Source organism: Glandiceps talaboti, chromosome 12, assembly GCF_964340395.1.
Source record: "Glandiceps talaboti chromosome 12, keGlaTala1.1, whole genome shotgun sequence".
Classification (NCBI taxonomy): Eukaryota; Metazoa; Hemichordata; class Enteropneusta; family Spengelidae; genus Glandiceps; species Glandiceps talaboti.
In genome coordinates, this window is record NC_135560.1 from 710,048 (window position 1) to 726,962 (window position 16,915).

At 36.3% G+C, this 16,915-nt stretch overlaps 1 protein-coding gene across 1 annotated transcript in view; it reads right to left on the reverse strand.

Moving 5' to 3' along the window:
• Positions 1 to 10,396: 10,396 nt before the first annotated feature.
• LOC144443785 (arrestin domain-containing protein 2-like) overlaps positions 10,397 to 16,915 on the reverse strand; it is a 36,952-nt gene continuing 30,433 nt past the window's right edge. Inside the window, exons 4-7 of the mRNA XM_078133330.1 lie at positions 16,653 to 16,832; positions 15,402 to 15,602; positions 14,779 to 14,941; positions 10,397 to 10,860 (exon numbers count right to left, since the gene is read on the reverse strand). Of these exons, the coding sequence (XP_077989456.1) occupies positions 10,733 to 10,860; positions 14,779 to 14,941; positions 15,402 to 15,602; positions 16,653 to 16,832 (672 nt within the window). The 3' untranslated portion in view covers positions 10,397 to 10,732. The remainder of the gene's footprint in view (positions 10,861 to 14,778; positions 14,942 to 15,401; positions 15,603 to 16,652; positions 16,833 to 16,915) is intronic.

Here is a 16,915-nt window from a genome sequence, read left to right on the forward strand (position 1 = left end):
CTCTCTCTCTCTCTCTCTCTCTCTCTCTCTCTCTCTCTCTCTCTCTCTCTCTCTCTCTCTCTCTCTCTCTCTCTCGACTTTTTTGAACAATCGGTTTACCCAGTACCTTGCAAAATTGTACACTTCATCTACCTACCATACATTTAATTATGTATATAGCCAAGCAAATGTGTGTCTCCCAAAATATAAAACTATCTCTGAATAGGTAAAAGTTAAAGTGTAGGTAATGTAGCCATACAGTTATATAATAATGTATTGTCTCGAGTAAAATTTGGGTATTGAAGGCAATTTTCAAGTACTCTATGGCTTTTTAAAAGTGCTTATTGTGGGAGGGGGTCCCACTTGCTATCATGGGGGTTACTGTTTTTGCCCAGAATCAAGATGGAAAGATAACACCCTGCTATTACTTATTGTAGTGCATCATACTGTACAACTCTGAAGTGGATGGGGGGGGGGGGGGTACTGTATCATTACACATTAAAATATGTGTCGCCGGGAGAGGGAGGGGGCTACGAAAATACTTGGGATCATTTCGGGAGGGCCATGACTGTTTTAAGTGCACGAGGGGGGGGGGGCTGTGAAATTTCCTTTGACCAAGATAATTTCTCAACCATAACACTGCTCACATGTCGACCATAACACTGCTCACATGTCAACCATAACACTGCTCACATGTCGACCATAACACTGCTCACATATCAACCATAACACTGCTCACATGTCGACCATAACACTGCTCACATATCGACCATAACACTGCTCACATATCAACCATAACACTGCTCACATATCAACCATAACACTGCTCACATATCAACCATAACACTGCTCACATGTCGACCATAACACTGCTCACATATCAACCATAACACTGCTCACATATCAACCATAACACTGCTCACATGTCGACCATAACACTGCTCACATATCAACCATAACACTGCTCACATGTCGACCATAACACTGCTCACATATCAACCATAACACTGCTCACATATCAACCATAACACTGCTCACATATCAACCATAACACTGCTCACATGTCGACCATAACACTGCTCACATATCAACCATAACACTGCTCACATGTCGACCATAACACTGCTCACATATCAACCATAACACTGCTCACATGTCGACCATAACACTGCTCACATATCAACCATAACACTGCTCACATGTCGACCATAACACTGCTCACATATCAACCATAACACTGCTCACATGTCGACCATAACACTGCTCACATATCAACCATAACACTGCTCACATATCAACCATAACACTGCTCACATGTCGACCATAACACTGCTCACATATCAACCATAACACTGCTCACATGTCGACCATAACACTGCTCACATATCAACCATAACACTGCTCACATATCAACCATAACACTGCTCACATATCAACCATAACACTGCTCACATGTCGACCATAACACTGCTCACATATCGACCATAACACTGCTCACATATCAACCATAACACTGCTCACATATCAACCATAACACTGCTCACATGTCGACCATAACACTGCTCACATATCAACCATAACACTGCTCACATATCAACCATAACACTGCTCACATGTCGACCATAACACTGCTCACATATCAACCATAACACTGCTCACATATCAACCATAACACTGCTCACATGTCGACCATAACACTGCTCAAATATCGACCATAACACTGCTCACATATCAACCATAACACTGTTCACATATCGACCATAACACTGCTCACATGTCGACCATAACACTGCTCACATATCAACCATAACACTGCTCACATGTCGACCATAACACTGCTCACATATCAACCATAACACTGCTCACATATCAACCATAACACTGCTCACATATCAACCATAACACTGCTCACATGTCGACCATAACACTGCTCACATATCAACCATAACACTGCTCACATATCAACCATAACACTGCTCACATGTCGACCATAACACTGCTCACATATCAACCATAACACTGCTCACATATCAACCATAACACTGCTCACATGTCGACCATAACACTGCTCACATATCAACCATAACACTGCTCACATGTCGACCATAACACTGCTCACATGTCCTATGAAGTTTGTTTGAGATAGCGTTTACTTTTAATGAACTTTTAATGAGTAATTGGCATCATTAATAATCTTCGGTAATTAAGCAAACTGCTTTATCTTCGGAATGCACACTTCAAATTCCATATAATTTGGTACACACCTCAACCACGAGAAAGCACACACATTCTCTATAGCCTGTTGGTATACTTTTTAAATTGTAATTAGTAATTTGCATAATTAATGATTTTTGGTATTTGTCGTTTGTTTTGTTATGACACAAAACATGGAATACAGGTAAATAAAGGCAACTAGGCGCTTTCACCACATCAGATTTTAATCAGATTGGGCCTCACCCTTCAATCTTGATTTTGGGGAGAAACCATGATTGTTAGAGTGGAGGGTATTAGGGAATGTCCCCTTCCATGGTCAGCACTCTTTTTGAAAATAAAGGCATGTAGAGGCATACAATTTCAAACAATGCACATTATTGAAAGCCATAGAAATACTAGAATATTGTCAAAATTTTACTGCCAGTGCATTATTTGGTTATATTGTCTACATTATAAAATAAAGAGATATTTAGATGGTAGACCGTAGACCCTCGGTTGGTGGCGGGTCTATGGGCTAACATATATACTAAATTGTATTGAAATTGAAGTATGCATTCTTAACATATATAGCCTAATTACCGAAAATTATTAATTATGCAAATTATTCATTAAACGTTTAAGCTAAATCAATAAACTTTATAGGATATATGAGCTTTGTCATGGTTTAACGTATGTATCAAGTTATATTGAATTTGAAGTATGCATTTCAACAGTCTACTTATTAAAAAGTATTAATTATATATATGTAAATGATCGGTAATTAAAGGATCGGATGTTTACCAAAATCTGATCAGTACTTTCTATTGCTACAAGTTTCAGTAGAATCGATGCAGTAGATTTTTTAGATATCGTGTCCACATACATACATACATACATACATACATACATACATACATACATACATACATACATACATACATGCAAAATGCAGATTCCAAGCCGGCCACTCTAACCATTCGCAAATCTGGACATGCATTCATACATGATAGAGATAGACTACATGCCCTGAGAGAAATCTCTAAAATGTACAGTATTTGTATTTGTACACAGTAGGACTTTGTAGGAATCAATATTGTTTAGATGTAAAGTAAAGAAATATTCAGTTTACGCAGTTTTCTTAATTGCAAATTTCTAAAACTCAAAGTACCATACTAAAGTGAACTAATGTATGAGTATTGAAATAATGATATTTTTTCAATTATTTTCATTTATAAGCACATAATATACCAATAATGATTTCAACAACCAGATTTTTAACCAGTTGTTCGTTGGATGATGTGTAGGAGTCATTCAGTCATGTTGTACCAAGATATACAAGAGACTTGGTTAACGTGTCACAGACATTCGTCGTCATCACCATAGATCAATAAATCATGTCTTTAAATGGAGCGATAGGCTGCATTTAGAGACAGTTCTTTCATTTACCAGATTCAACAGAGATCAGTTCTTTCATTTACCAGATTCAAAATGAATACCTACACACATTGTTGGAATGCAAAATTCGGAACTATAGCTATTATACATGATCGATGTACCACTTAAGTATGCATTCTTAAGATATAGCCTAATTACCGAAATCATTAATTATGCAAATTATTCATTAAGATTGTAAGCTATATCAACAAACTTTATAGAACATAAGCGCTTTGTTGTGGTTAACCAACTACATTATATCAAAATTGAACTATGCATTATTAAGATATTGCCTACGTAGGTATTTTGTTATGGTTAAAGTATGTTGAATTTGAAGTAAGCTTTCCAAAGATATAACCTAATTACTAAAACGTTAACCATTAGCTACATTATGGAAATAACTAATAAATGTTCATTGGATGTTTACCAAAATCTATTCAGTTCTTTTAATTACCATAATATGGTAATTAAAATTAAAATTTCATTAGAATCGATGAAGTAGTTTTTGAGATATCGGACAGACAGAAGCATAACATAACCACCCCTTATAGGAGGTAAAATGGTCCTGTGTAGTTTTTGTCTTAACACGTCTACGGCTGCCTTCCACGTCTCGTAAAGATTATCTCCTTCTTATCCTCAAACATGCCAAAAATACTAAAACTTTTCCTATCAATCTTCTAGCACCTACTCATCACATCTCCACAGGTTTCTGATTGGCTTTTGAGTTCCTTCCAAGATGTTCTCAATATCTTAAGCCAACATCACATTTCAAAAGCTTGCATTGTATTTCCATGTTATTCTTAGAGCCTATATGTATCTGATCCATATGTGTCACGCTATCGCGAGAACTTCTCCCATTGCTCCTGCTGACATCTAGAAAGCTAGAGGAATTTCTATAGCTACCAAAGTTCACGCAAGAGGTTTTGAGACATCAAGTCGCGTTATAAACAATTGGTGGATGTACCACATTATAACCAGTACTTTCACATTCTATCCTTTTTATTGTGTTGCATACATTACAACTATCAATGTCACTTTAAATAGAGGAAAAGTAACTGATTTTTCATTATAATTTAGGAAATAACCCTTAAATCGTATGATAAATGTTTTATATCTAGATCAAATACACCCTGTGATTACTTACAAATAAATCACCCACAACGTGTGCGTTTAAGTTTAAAATACGGAGAAATTGATGAAAAATTGAACAACTGGATTTATCTTTTTAATGACACCGTTTTTGCCGAGTCGGACATTGTGTCTATTCAAACACACAGTTGTTGCCATGTCAGCCATCGGCAAATGTGAAAGTATACGAATTACATAATATCAATTACCAACAATAAATATGATTTCTAACTCAACTAGAAGAATAGATAAATAATTAAATAAATAAACAAATACATAAATAAATAGATAAATTAATAAACAAATAAATAAATGAATAAATAAATAAATAGATAAATAAATAAATAATAAAGAAGCCTTCGTAGAAGACGGTCCCTTCAAACAATACAATGAGCATGTGATGGGCAGTTATTGGTTTGATTTTGATAACTGACCCTGAAGGTCAATATCAAGGTCAAGGGTCAAGTATCAAAAGATATTTTGTATCTGATAATATGGCGTAGACACTTTAATGGAGTCTCTATGTATTACAGTTATGCACCAAAATAAGGATTTTTAACTACAAACATGGCTGCTATTCAGTAAAAGTTATATGAGCATAAAACATAATGCTTATGTAAGTTTTTTTTTCAATATTACTTGGAACCATGATTTAAAAGAAATTGGCAGTATGTAAATACTTCAATGTGTATATGGTAGGCAGGAATTGGCTTGATTTTGAAAACTGTTCGTGAAGGTCAAAGTCAAGGTCGAGGTCTCCAAAGATAGCATGCATCTGATAACATGGGGGCAGACAATTCAATGGAGTATCTGTGTATTATAATAGTTTTTTACGTTATACAGCCAATATTGAATATTACCTACAAATATGGCAGCTATTCAAATTTGCATATATCAAAAAGTATTGGGTGTGCACATGTCCCATATGATATGTTACCTTTATGATACATTTGACAGAAATTGAATATTGCATGTCTGAGAAGTGGCGGACGGGCAGACGCACGGACGCACGGGTAGACAGAACCCATCGTAATAGCCCTGCCTATGGGCTAATAAATACAAAAAACGATAGGTGATAGTGCAAATATAAATCATCAATATTAATCGACAGATAGAGTTTATAAATAATTTGGTGATATGAACAGGGCAAACGTTACTCGTAACTTATTAGACACCTTGACTGTGTAACTAGAACTAATTATCACTATTATAATCCAATCAGATGAACGCATTTAAGGATAATTATCATATGATTTACAGCTGAATGCCAATGTTATTTCAATCACTGTCAACCAAAACCATTTCTACAAAAACATAAATGTCAACGAAAAAAAAACATTTGTATCTTATAATGTACAGCTGTTATATATCCATCCTAAGGCTGCTGACAGAATTTACAGCAGCAGTGGACTTGATAAAAATTGAGGGGGTGACATGGGAGGTTGAAAGGGGGTTCTTGAAAATGATCGACTGTCATAATACACGAGGGCACTAGAAATGCTACACAACATGAATGAATACTATGCTATTTTGACTGTTTCGTTAAAATATGGTTTCTTTAAAATATGTTTACTCTGGCATTTCAGGTTTCTAGTTAAATATTGACTGTGCCCCAAATATAAGATACTCAAAGACTTTGACTGATTGAACCAATATACTGTGCATTACCAAACCTGCTATATTACTCAAGGCCTGTTTTTATGAGTTGGACTGAGCCTAGTTACATATCGAATCCTAAGAATTAGGCCACGGTTCTTTGACGGTGAAAATATCATCCTAACTATTAGCCGATACAGTGCTGGTAAAAATGTTATGCCAACTGTTAGCCGGTACTGTGCTGGTGAAAATATCATGCTGACTGTTAGCTGGTACGGTTGTGGTGAAAACACTTATTGGTGAAAACACCATGCTAATTGTTCTCAATTCTACTGAAAATATTCAATTAATAAATATTATTGTTCTTGGAGACGAAATTCGTTCAAAAGAATGAAATTCGTTCTTTGAAATTTTAGATCTCAATTACGATTCTAGGACAACTGCCCCCCCCCCCCACCCAACAACTGCCCCCCACGGAATATTTCCCCCGGACAATTACCCCCCCCCCCCCGACAACTGCCCCCGAAGGACAACTGCCCCCGAACGAAAAAAATACCGCCAATGGCATTGTAGCACAACTGTACAGTTTTAAAAAATGTTTATCCATATGCTAGTCCATGCTAACAATAGGTGTTCATTTGCTGAATAACTATCCAGTTGCCTATCCAACCATGTTGCTATCTTTACGATAAATGTTATCATTTGGCTGTTGCTATGGGCGTGGTCATGTTGTTAGATATATATGCATACATTTGTGTATGTTTTTGTTCACTTGTGTATGAATTCCTGATATTGTCTTTGCAATACACGTGATCATTTGTGAAATACACCACCGTTTGACTGTTGCTATGGGCGTGGTCATGGTTACTAGGGTATTTGCATACATTTTTGAATGTTTTACTCACTTGCCTACCAGATGATGTTGTTATTTGACCAAAATATACTGCCATTTGGTTGTTGCTAAAGGGCGTGGTCATGGTCACTAGGGCCAATTTTGTCAAAATATTATGAAGAAAATCTGCAGAATAACAGTTTCAAAAACATCTCGCCAAGTTTCAGACTCACTGACCAAGTACTTTTTGAGATATAAGTTTTTGACCAAAAATGAACATTCTTACACCTAATTTGCATATCACCCATGGAATCATTGTATGCTTAATATATCTTCGTCCATACATCCCTAAATGCATCCCCATTAAATTTCAGCCCAATCTGCTCAGTAGTTTTGGAATTATAGATTTTTAACCAAAAAGACACATTTTTAGCCCTAATTTGCATATCACTGATGAAATCATCATGTCAGGAACAAATCTTACTTTAAACCCCCTAAAGAATCTTCCAACCAAATTTCGTACCAATCTGCCCAGTAGTTTCTGAGTTTAAGTTTTTTGACCAAAATCACATTTTTTGACCCAAATCACACACCTGTGATGCGATCATTTTGATTTGAACAAGTTCCCAACTAGACACCCAAGGTAATGGACCCACCAAATATCATGGCAATCGGTTCAGCAGTTTTTGACTTTAAGTTGTTCACACACACACACACACACACACACACACACACACACACACACACACACACACGCACGCACGCACACACACACACACACACACACACACAGACAGACAGACAGACAGACGCCGGGCGATCCCTATAGCACTACTGAACCTCAGTTCAGTTGTGCTAAAAAAGCTAGTATTACAGATGAACGGGTTTGTCATTCATTAAAAAGTCACCGTCGGCAACTTACCACCGCAATTTGCATACATTATACTCACTACATTCACGTTTTACTCTATTGTTATCTGTGATAATTGTTACGTCATTCAAAAAAGTCGGCATGATGATTTAACTTACCGACGTAATTCACATAATTTCAGTGAAGACATCAGTGAAGACATCAGTTGAACGACAAACAATATCATATACAGGTGCAACTACATGGAACGACATCAAATACAATATCAGGAAGGAACCAACACTACATAGTTTCAAGTGGTTACTTCAAATGGATTTACTAAAAGAATATATAGCAGAGTTGGCATTCTTTTGTATTGAACTGATAATAAATAGATATTTTCCAGTAAAAATAAAATGACTTCGTGTTTGTGTTTGTGGATGATATATATTCACATGTCCCCATGTAGCAGAACAATGTTACTTAGGCCTCAGATCACAAACCAAGCTTATGCACATTAAGTACTACCCATACCCACAAAAAAAACATGTGAATGTAGTGAGTATAATGTACGCAAATTGCGGCGGTAAGTTACCGTGGCCGATACTACCGTGGCCGATAACGACAAACCGGTCTTCTAATTCAAGTGTCGGTCTTCTAGTTCAAAAAACCGGTCTTCTAATTCAAGTGTCGGTCTTCTAGTTCAAGTGTCGGTCTTCTAGTTCAAAAAACCGGTCTTCTAATTCAAGTGTCGGTCTTCTAGTTCAAGTGTCGGTCTTCTACTATACTATACTATACTATACTATACTATACTATACTATACTATACTATACTATACTATACTATACTACACTATGCAATATACTATATACTATGCTATACTATAATATACTATACTATACTTTACTATACTATACAATACTATACTATACTATACTATATTATATACTATACTATACTACACTATAGTATAGTATAGTATAGTATAGTATAGTATAGTATAGTATAGTATAGTATAGTATAGTATAGTATTATAGTATAGTATAGTATAGTGTAGTGTAGTGTAGTGTAGTGTAGTGTAGTGTAGTGTAGTGTAGTGTAGTATAGAAAACTTTTGAATGAGAAGACGGACGCGACACTTGAGTTAGAAGACCGACACTTGAACTAGAAGACCGACACTTGAATTAGAAGACCGACACTTGAGTTAGAAGACCGACACCTGAACTAGAAGACCGATTTTTGAATTAGAAGACCGACACTTGAATTAGAAGATCGACACTTGAGTTAGAAGACCGACACTTGAACTAGAAGACCGATTTTTGAATTAGAAGACCGACACTTGAATTAGAAGACCGACACTTGAATTAGAAGACCGGTTTTTTGAACTAGAAGACCGACACTTGAATTAGAAGAACGACACTTGAATTAGAAGACCGGTTTTTTGAACTAGAAGACCGACACTTGAATTAGAAGACCGATTTGTCGTTATCGGCCACGGTAGTAAGTTGCCGACGGTGACTTTTTAATGAATGACAAACCCGTTCATCTGTAATACTAGCTTTTTTTTTCGTTCGGGGGCAGTAGTCCGGGGGGCAGTTGTCCTTCGGGGGCAGTTGTCCGGGTGGCAGTTGTCCATCAGGGGCAATTGTTCGGGGGCAGTTGTCCTTCGGGGGCAATTGTCCTGGGGCAATTGTCCGGGGGGAGCAGTAGTCGGGGGGGGGGGCAGTTGTCCTGTTACCCTAAATTACAAACAATGTTGAGCCTAGTTACATATCGAATCAAAAGAATCAGCTGGTAAAATGACCAAAGCTGTCCTCCTACTGTAAAGCTGCTTCCGATTTGAATTGTGTATGTGTATGCGTAATTTGTCTTTTGTGTTTGAGACCTGCAAATCGTATTTATTCACATGCGTAATACTTCAGTCGTTATGTCAATTTTCAAGATTTCAATGTAACCACAGATAACAATACAATATCTACCAGTAAATCATAAACATCAATAACTAGATAACAATATCTACCAGTAAATCATAAACATCAATAACTAGATAACAATATCTACCAGTAAATAATAAACATCAATAACTAGATAACAATATCTACCAGTAAATAATAAACATCAATAACGAGATAACAATACAATATCTAATACAATATCTACCAGTAAATAATAGACATTGGTAACGAGATAACAATATCTAATACAATATCTACCCGTAAATAATAGACATTGATAGCGAGATAACAATACAATATCTAATACAATATCTAACAGTAAATAATAGACATTGGTAACGAGATAACAATACAATATCTAATACAATATCTACCAGTAAATAATGGACATTGATAACGAGATAACAATACAGTATTTACCTATATAGAATAGACATTGGTAACTTATCAACAATACAATATCCACCGATAAATGATAGAAATACATAAAACATCCATCTTTATTATACACACTAGGCATGTGAGCGTATATTGTGATCCCTGTGTACACATGTACCAGACTCTACATCTGAAGAGGACAATGTTAGCTACATTTGGAATAATACTGATGAAAAGATTTTCAAAACACTACATAAAATATAAATCGACATGACCCTTGTACATTGCATTAAAAACTACTTGGCCTTCAGCTTTGTAATGATGGATTGGTTGAAGTCAGTATATTATCTAGTTAAGGTAGAAAATACTGAAAGTGGCTGCAGGAAATTAGAGTTCCTCATCAGATGAATAGTATGCATACTTTGGTACAAAGTCTAACTCTCCGTAAGTATTCTCATCATCTGTTTCTTCAACGATGGAAGTGCTCCGCGAGTATACCTTATACCTTGGTGGCACTGTTAAAATACAATCAACATATACATAAAACGATTTTATCACAGAAATTTATGAAATGAGTATTATTTATAAGTAGTATTAAAGAATGTTATAAGAACTGAGTGGGGGAGCACGGCGAGGGGGGGGGGCATGAAAGTTACAATGATGGACACGATGTATATACATTACCGATACATTAACGATACAATAATTGTAATGTCGTATATATTATATAATGAGAATAATTTGTATTGTAAATTGAATAATTTACACAATTAATAGTGTGATTACCAATTAGGGTATCATCAAACGTTATCCAAGAATATTTTTAAACTTTGTGTTAAATACACTACAATGACACATATGGCAGCTTAGAATTCAAACCTTAGGGATTTTTGCATATTTTTTTTGAATGTTTACTCAATTGCATACCAGATGATGTTGTTATTTGACCAAAATATATTGCCATTGATTGTTGCTGAGGGCGTGGTCATGGTTGCTAGCGCCAAATGTGTTAAAATATTCTTGCAAGGAAATCTGCAGTATAACATTTCTAGAAACATCTCACTAAGCGGTTTTTGACCTTAGGTTGTTTACACACACACACACACACGCGCGCGCGCGCGCGCGCGCGCGATGACTATAGCACTACTGAATTTCAGTTCAGTTGTGCTAAAAGACTACCACTTACTGATCGGCCCACATCAAAATACCACTCACTGATTGTCCTCCCCAAACTATGGTTCACTCATTGGTCCATCCGAAAAAACTACGATTTTACTGATTGGTACACCCAAAAACTGCCACTCACTTATTAGCCTACCCCAAAACCACGACTTAAAGGTGATTCAAAATGCTCACATTCACTATCGCTAATTTGCTAGATGACATGTTTGTGAACCGCATTCCCCATATTATGGCAAAATAAATCAAAACGGCTAGACTAGATATACATAAACACTTGTAATGTCGCGTATTTCACATTCATTGACTTTTATTTATCTGATTTTTTTATTATTTGCCGACAAGAAGCATTACGATACCGTCGTGACGTGTTGAGGGCATCCCGAGGACGGCATATTTTAGCCCAATCGTACTCGCGTCGCCTTTTGAACGGCGCATTTAACAACAAAGTAAACATATTTTATTTATTTATTTATTTGAGATGTCTACAGGATTACCCCATTTACAGACACTCTGAAATTGGAAAGACTAAAATACATACAATATTTACAGAAATAAAATAAATTAAAAGAAGATAAAAATTACCGAAATTGCGTTCAATTCACACATCTATTTAATTTAGGACATCTTTTCTAAAAGTACCGAGACTTGAAAATATGTCAGTGTTTTTACAAGGTGTTGATAAAATTGAAGGTCCTAGGTAAAAACGGCACGTTTTAATTCTACTCAAAGGAAAAACTCGTTCAAAAGGCGACATCAGCGAGTACGAATATAGTGGGCTAAAATATGCTGTCGACGCGTCATGCCTGTCGAAAGTACTGTAATGCTTCTTGTCGGTAAATAATAAAAAAAACAAGTCATTGATAATGACATAGCCCCGCTATAATTGGGTTTTAAGGAATTATCACTACTCTGATCACGCAACAACATTTGTGAACCTAAAACAAACAGACTTAGATATGTTGTGTGTGCTTGTTGGACATGGAATATGCCTCCAACAATAAAGGATTGGTTGGGTATGGGGGATCATATCATGATGAAAATGGAGTCTGAGTTATGGCTTTGGACATGGAAAATTCACAAACAAAATGACTGCCAGGCAGCCATATTGGATCGTATCACGACGAAAATGGATATGCACATGTATGTCATAGAACACTGTCCTAATACCAACTTTAAATGAGATCTGTTCAAGCATGTCTGAGTTATGGCTTTGGACATGAGAATTCGCAAACAAAATGGCTGCCAGGCAGCCATATTGGATCGTATCACAACGAAAATGGATATGCACATGTATGTCATAGAACACTGTCCTAATACCAACTTTGAATGAGATCTGTTTAAGCATGTCTGAGTTATGGCTTTGGACATGGAAAATTCACAAACAAAATGACTGGCAGGCAGGCAGCCATATTGGATCGTATCACGACGAAAATGGATATACACATGTATGTCATAGAACACTGTCCTAATACCAACTTTGAATGAGATCTGTTCAAGCATGTCTGAGTTATGGCTTTGGACATGAGAATTCGCAAACAAAATGGCTGCCAGACAGCCATATTGGATCGTATCACAACGAAAATGGATATGCACATGTATGTCATAGAACACTGTCCTAATACCAACTTTGAATGAGATCTGTTTAAGCATGTCTGAGTTATGGCTTTGGACATGGAAAATTCACAAACAAAATGGCTGGCAGGCAGGCAGCCATATTGGATCGTATCACGACGAAAATGGATATACACATGTATGTCATAGAACACTGTCCTAATACCAACTTTGAATGAGATCTGTTCAAGCATGTCTGAGTTATGGCTTTGGACATGAAAATTCACAAACAAAATGGCTACCAGGCAGCCATATTGGATAGTATCACAATGAAAATGGATATGCACATGCATGTTATAGAACACTGTCCTAATAACAACTTTGAATGAGATCTGTTAAAGCATGTCTGAGTTATGGCTTTAGACAGGGAAAATTCGCAAACAAAATGGTTGCTAGGCGGCCATATTGGATCGTATCATAAAACAAATTGACATGCATATGTATGCCATAGCATGTTGCCCCTGTACCAAGTTTGAAAAAAATCGGTCCAGGCATCTCCAAGAAACAGCTGCGGACGGACGGACGCACGGACGGACGGACAGACGGAACCCAATCCATAAGTCCCCGTTCCGGACTTCGTCCGCGGGGACTAAAAATCAGATAAATGAAAGTCATTGAATGTGAAACACGCGACATTACAAGTGTTTATGTGTATCTAGTCTAGCCGTTTTGATTTATTTTGCCATAATATGGGGACACAGTATTGTTGTATTTATACCCACAGACACTGGCAATAGTCAGATAGTGTGAGTAAATATCGATAAATGTTGGTTAATAAGACATGTACACTGTAGTTTTTGTTTACTGATCTCTATTACAACCACCAGCAATGTAATTTTTCACAATGCTGTTGAGTTTTATTCACTACGCTCGTCATAGTGCTAACGAGGACTCATAAAATCCCGTGGTCGAGGTGAGACCGGAAATACCCGAAAACTCTCGAAGTAAATCCGAAGGGAACTGACTGAAAAAAGGTCATTTAAGGTGTTTGCAGACGCTTTTTTTAAAGTTTTAAAACCAGAATGCGTTTCACAAACATGTCGTCTAGCAAAAAAGCGATAGTGAATGTGAGCATTTTGAATCACCTTTAAGTGAAGAACAACTTGAAACATAGAAAAAGAAGAATAAAGTGGGGCCGAAATATCAAGAGGTTGACATTTGATCTATAGATGCAAATATATTTCAGCTAGATACATTAAACAAAGAAGCCACAGTTATTTCAATGATATTGTTATTTGTAGTTCACCAATTTGTTTTTTATCTATTCAGTCAATGAAAAAGAAGACTATAACTGACGTATATGATAACTAGGAATGACATAATAATACATCTAATTGCCTAGTTTGTCATCTTCCATTATGTACACAGTTTTTTTTCTAAAGGCGGTAACTATTATGTGATGTAATGCCATGTAGTTAACATCAAAAATATAATAAACTTAACAATGTAATTTTTGCAATCAAATCAACAATGGTATTATCATTCATAGAGCTTTCTTTGTATATATAATACTGAAATAATACATACCAATTGCCACACTTATACACTGGGATTAACCACTACTATTAAATCAAGGTGCCGTTTATGATGTGTTGAATTGACATTGAAACCAGCTGATCTATATTGACTTATTGACTTACTTTGAATCTCGTCATGCAAAGACTCCTCTGAGGGGAATTTGGCCAGTGGTGAAATATCAATTTTTGGTATGTTAGTAAGATTTCGCAATGGCCTTGTACCAATAAATACTGGCACTTCACAGATTAAATTCATGGTTCGGTCACCTGGAAGTACTCCCTCTACCTGTTGTGGTAAAAAGTATGATATCTTGTTTTTACTGTCAATATTCAATTGATGACATTGATACTGTTTATTTCATTATTCTAAGTATGATTAGAGTATTTTTCTATATTTTCATCACACACACACACACACACACGCACGCACGCACGCACATACATACATACATACATACATACATATTTAATTTATTTTATCTATTTATTAAGCCGTGTACACAAGAAGTGACATTGGCAAGAAAATATACCAAATGAAACACTGATGTTTACAATGTCTTGAAAATATATTAAAATGTCTTGAAAATATACATACATACATACATACATACATACATACATACATACATACATACATAGACTCCATTGAACAGAACTATTTTACTGTAGTTTGGCACATTATAGATTATTTTAGATTGGGTGACCGAACGGCTGAACGACCGGTCGTTCGATTGACTGATTAATACCTTAACATAATATTGCAAGTCGATGAAATCGCAACCCATTAAACCAGTGGCTGGTAATGGCGGTACAAGAATTCTGGTCTGCCAAACTGGATGACTTCGTAGATCATATCCATCGCTTGATGAGGATGCAACGATATCAATGGATCTCTTCAGATTTGTTGCCTTGCCACTCCGAATTCCAAATGCTGTAAATTTGGCATCCTGTACAATAGACATTATACCATGCACGAGCCTTTTAGAGCAAAAAATATGGAACGCATACATGGTCGTTCTATGTCACGACAACGCTTGTCTACATAATTTTATGAAATATGAGTTAAAACATTCAAATTACCATTACTTTCTCCGATTTTTCTTTGATATCACTGGCGCTTGTATATTTGTGTTATTCTCCAATGTCTTTATTCATTCAGCCGGAAAATAATTGTGACCTAAGGGTTGTCACTACGATTCGCTAGATTCGTAGTGACAAATGCCTTTTAGGTCACTCGTACTTTCCATGGCTGAACGAAGAAAAATATTGGGGAATAACATCTAAATATTATGGCTGTGCTGTGAATTTGGCATGATCCTGTACAGTAGTAGACAATATCATTGCTATTTGTGACATTACCCAAAAGTATTACACCATCTGATTTGTATGCTTGTATACTGCAATGGTATTTTATAATTTCCTCTATTAATCTAAACATTTTGTCAATATCAACAACAATCAAATAATATGTAAACAAAGGTGGGTTTATGAATCGAAAATAGCTTGGATATTTGGCATGACAATTTACCAACAAAACGCTTTGCATACATATTGTTCAATAGCTTGGGTCTGAGTAAATTTTCTCGACATGAATATTTTGTTTAACTATTTATAAAAAATCAATAGCTTTGGTGAAAAATCACCGATAGACTTGAAAATGGGTATTCAGAAATTTTCATTGGAAATTCAGCGCTTTGAAAAGTAAAAAATCTCTTCACAAAACCTGTACACCAGTGAGATTTGTGTGATTTCATGAGAAGTCTGACTGTACAAATCAGAGAGAGAGAGAGAGAGAGAGAGAGAGAGAGAGAGAGAGAGAGAGAGAGAGAGAGAGAGAGAGAGAGAGAGAGAGAGAGAGAGAGAGAGAGAGAGAGAGAGAGAGAGAGATCTTGGGTAAGGTATGTTCGTACTGATGTAGAGTCACGGGGTAAGGTATTCGTGGCATATATCAGGTTCTACATTAGCTCAATGTATTATGTTGTTAGCAGCAGTCCTACCTGTAGGAGAACTGCTTCAATCCTCTGTACTTGTTTATTGCTATTTTCTAATTTGACCGTGACAGCTACGACATTGCCGGGTACGAATCCTTTCCTTTTTACAGTTACTGACATTGTCAATGGACGAGGAAAACAATAGAGACATCCTCGCGGCTTCATGGCTTTACAGTATAACGGCGCCTGAAGGAACAGAAACAAGCCTTCGTTCAACACATAGTCCCAAATGGTGTGTTTTATGGCAAAATTATTATGCAAATTTGAAT